This window comes from Limulus polyphemus, unplaced genomic scaffold (assembly GCF_000517525.1).
Source record: "Limulus polyphemus unplaced genomic scaffold, Limulus_polyphemus-2.1.2 Scaffold85, whole genome shotgun sequence".
NCBI classification, from domain to species: Eukaryota; Metazoa; Arthropoda; class Merostomata; order Xiphosura; family Limulidae; genus Limulus; species Limulus polyphemus.
The window spans coordinates 846,621-851,292 of NW_013665695.1; the positions used below are offsets into that span (position 1 = coordinate 846,621).

The 4,672-nt window shown below is 34.9% G+C and overlaps 1 protein-coding gene across 1 annotated transcript in view; it reads left to right on the top strand.

Moving 5' to 3' along the window:
- The first annotated feature begins 3,111 nt into the window (after positions 1–3,111).
- Positions 3,112–4,672, top strand: part of LOC106468047 (Down syndrome cell adhesion molecule-like protein Dscam2) — a 119,748-nt gene continuing 118,187 nt past the window's right edge. The window contains exon 1 of the mRNA XM_022397076.1: positions 3,112–3,509. Coding sequence (XP_022252784.1) covers positions 3,431–3,509 — 79 coding nt within the window. The 5' untranslated portion in view covers positions 3,112–3,430. The remainder of the gene's footprint in view (positions 3,510–4,672) is intronic.

Sequence of the window (4,672 nt, forward strand, 5' to 3'; positions counted from 1 at the left end):
GTTACATACATATAAGAGGCTGTGTTGGATGTGGGTCGGTATTTAATAATAAGACAGGATAAACACTGTATGTGACCATTACACATAAGATTAAATATAAGCTTATAGAAACATCATGCATTGAATCCATATAAATAAACGTTAATATGTGTATGTATCTGTTCTTTATACGTTTCCCCATATCTTGATCAATCAGCACCAAACTTGACACAGTGATACAGGATGACACGAGGAAGGTTATGGGGTGGTGGTGACCTCCATCTAATTTTGGAAAACTACCAATGATGTATATCTCTCAGCATTAGAATGAACTATGTATCTCTTTTTCAGTATTGGTACATTTATGCATTGTTATTGCACTTTTAATGTTTATTATGTTAAGAAAAAAATATAAACACAATTTCCTATCCTTCGTTACAAACGTATTTCTATTTTACCCGTCTAGCGGACGGATACTCCAGCTGGTTTATAATAAAACATTATTGTGCCTATTGGAGAGAGTAGATTATAAACACTAGTACGGTGTTTACAATAAAGTATAGAATGGCACCTAGCGGTAGCTTTATAAACCCTAGTTGTACTTTATTATTTTGTATAAGAAATTACAGTCTGCTTGTTTCTTGTTAAGCACAAAGCTATACATTAGGCTATCTGTGCTCTGCCCACAGTGGGAATCGAAACCAGATTTTTAGCGTTATAATCATTCAAACTTACGGATGAACCACCGGAGAGCAAAATTATAGTAACTAATAGACATCAATGGGACCTTTATCTAAATTTCTACCTGTTTGAAGAAAAATAAAACTAGAAACTTTGTTATTTGTAAATTGATAAGGAGGAACACTTTCTATTAGTTTTTCTGTAAATAATTGAGAACTGATAAATAGTTTTGTAACGAGAATGTTTTAGTGCGTCATTATATCTTGTTTGTTTCTGACACTTTCCAAAACGGTCATGCTTGCCTGTACAGAAGAGAGAGAGAAACCATCCACCTAACTACTTGCCTGTACAGAAGAGAGAGAGAAACCATCCACCTAACTACTTGCCTGTACAGAAGAGAGAGAGAAACCATCCACCTAACTACTTGCCTGTACAGAAGAGAGAGAGAGAAACCATCCACCTAACTACTTGCCTGTACAGAAGAGAGAGAGAAACCATCCACCTAACTACTTGCCTGTACAGAAGAGAGAGAGAGAAACCATCCACCTAACTACTTGCCTGTACAGAAGAGAGAGAGAAACCATCCACCTAACTACTTGCCTGTACAGAAGAGAGAGAGAAACCATCCACCTAACTACTTGCCTGTACAGAAGAGAGAGAGAAACCATCCACCTAACTACTTGCCTGTACAGAAGAGAGAAACCATCCACCTAATTAACATCTGTAATTCCACAATACACCGATCTGTCGTTTTAAAGAATCGTTGTTATTAAACAGAGTTAACTCTAGTAGAGCTAATAAAGATAATTCAAACATACAAATCTCAGTAATTGTCTTGCTTTCTATACTTTAGCATAGAGCCTTTAAACTCTTTTCCGAAAAGATCCACTCTTTATAGAAATAGACTCCAAAGCTACGAGGTTGTGGAATAATGCGTTTTAAAAGGCTTAAACTGTTAATCGCTCATGAAATATCATAACATAGAAATATGTTTCTACATACATATATATATACAATTTCTTAGATAATTAAAATTAAAGAAAATCTTTCTTACTAATTGGGTAATTAATTTTACTTGAAAAATAAATAATTCTGAATATCAACTTATCTGTTATGAATCACTCATCTTAATGCATTTCGAAGAAGAACCCAACGGCAAATATAAATTCTTAACAAGACTACTTGTTATATGTTTAAAACATCTAAATATCTTTGACAAATTCTAACTATTTGTTTCGTGATTCCGACTGGACTTTCTTGTTTTAAAGATGTAATATGCAAATCAGAGACTGAAGACTTATATGAAAACGATTTCTTCAGGAAGTCTTTACCAAAAACCTTTCGAACTGTACTTTTATAGAATGATGACAGTATAGAAAGTTCATTTAGAGCACGATGGTGGTATGACCTACTAATATGCACTTGAAGATACAATATATTACATAAAGAAATGTGTACAGAAACAAATTGGTGTGATTTTTTTATAAGATAATAATATATATGAATTTGATTTAGAGGTAGGGGTAGGAAGGTTTGCTAGATACGCTTGAATACGTAGCACATATCAACAGACGTGTATATATATATATATATATAAACAAATTGGTGTGATTTTTTTATAAGATAATAATATATATGAATTTGATTTAGAGGTAGGGGTAGGAAGGTTTGCTAGATACGCTTGAATACGTAGCACATATCAACAGACGTTATATATATATATATATATATAAACAAATGGTTGTAATTTTATAAAATATTTAGGCCTCCGGTTGCTCTGAGGAAACCTTAAAGGCTTGTAGTGCTAAAAGTTGGGGTTCGATCCTTGCAATGGGAAAACGTATATAGCCATTTGTGCAGATGTGCGCTTAAACAAACAAAGACACAACATTTAAAGTTCATTAGAATATGGAATAGAGAGGTTTATTTGGAGATACAGTACGCACACAAAGACATCTACAGAAATAATAGCAGCTGAAGGGATTCGTTTATATGTATTTTACCTAATATTCTGACGCTCAAGTGTTGGAAGACAGTAGATACGGGTCTCAAAAACAAAATTAACATCTTGGTCATTTTGCATCGACGTTTCCTTGTATTTAAGCGCTTATTTTTTCCTAATATTTGAAAGATAAACGGGTTCATTTAACTTAATTGGGTTATAAGATCTAAAATCCACTTCTTTAAGCTTCTCTTCTCAAAACTCTTTAAGTGTCAAGAAGAACCTTCTGTAGCTTTGCCGTCACGCTATGTTTTATTACCCTCGCTTGCATTATCGTAACTATAACATTCAAGCAAGCATATTTCCCTCTTATGCATGTAATAAACAAAGAATAATTCGACCATACGACGCGCGTGGTCGTCTCCTTATTGCGCATCAAAATACACTACATATAGCGCCCCCATTGTCGACGCCGTAATCACTGGGTCCTTAGTTGTTCGAAAGAGATATATGAGTGGCGCGAGCAAGACCCGCTTTCAGTCCTTGAGAGCAATCGCTCGTTGAAGACGTGAGCTGCCGCCCGTTTTCTTCCTTAAGGAATAGAACTGTTAACAATTAGACCGACCACTCTTAAACAGCGACCAAGACGTTTCTGAGCAATCATATCTGTTTTATTTCTGTTTCCTCTACGTTAGTGTAACGGGTTTTAATGATCTGAGTGTTACGAGCAGCTATTGTTAACTCTCAAACAGAAAATATGTTAACGGTTTGATATGAATTAGAGGTACTTTAGTATAATCTTCACTGCGACTGGGATTTAACATAATCATGATCATTTGGAAGAAAACAGAACAGGAGCGAGAAGTGTCAAACTTCTTCTTTGGTTTTTTAATGGTTGTAGTTAAAGGTAAGAAATTTACTCACAAAATAATTTATATTTCATGACAATAATATATTTTAAAACTCTATAGGCCACTGAGCAATGATTGTTCCTCAGTTTATTACAGTAAATAACTCCAATTTGAAATATCTATATTATTATAATAGTCAGATATAATTAGTTATACATATACAAAACGTGGGTTATCCTCAAAATTAACTTTACATATCACCAATTAAATGCTTAAAGTATCAGAAAGTAAGATATTAAATAACTGTATATAAAATCTAAAGTTCACAGCTTAAAATATAGTTTTCTTCATCTTAAACTTTTGTTTAATTTTAATTTTAATTTTCTTGTTAGGGTTCCTTCAACTTCTAATCTCATTCGTCACATTCCCAGAATTAAAAAAAAAAACAGATGCTGTAAAACTCTGAGGAACACAGTCGTTTGAAACTGCGGAGAGAGTATTCAAAATGTAATAAATTAGAGAATATTAAACTCGTGTATTTCTTTATATATATATGAAAATTGTGCATTTCTTTATGTCAGTATATATAAAAGCCAAGTGTCGGTCGATCAGTCAGCTAGTCACGCTCGATTTCTTCAAATTTCGTGAGTTACAAGAGTCCAACTTCACTTTTGCTCCTATGATACTGGCCCGGCATGGCCAGGTGGTTAGGACGCTCGACTCGCAATCAGAGGGTCGCGGGTTCGAATCCCAGTCCCACCAAACATTCTCGCCCTTTCAGCCGTGGGGGCGTTATAATGTGACGGTCAATCCCACTATTCGTTGGTAAAAGAGTTGGCGGCGGGTGGTGATGACTAGCTGCCTCACCTCTAGTCTTTCACTGCTAACTTAGGGACGTCTAGCGCAGATAGCCCTCGTGTAGCTTTGCGCGAAATTCAAAAAAAACAAACAAACCTACGATACTTCCCTTTTGATTGCCCATTCCCATTTTAGTTGAATTTAATTGCTAACATAGGCGTAAATAGCTCCTAAATATCGGCACTTTTTCTGCTATATAAAAGTCTGTCAAGGAGGGATTTTCCAGGACCAGATCAGGTATGGCGTTATGTGTGTGACACCACATCATCTACATCATTACGACGTCAAGACAGGTAGGATACGAATAAGAAAGCCAGGAAATCTCTTGTGAAAAATAAGTAAAAAATTAGCAGAAATCTAT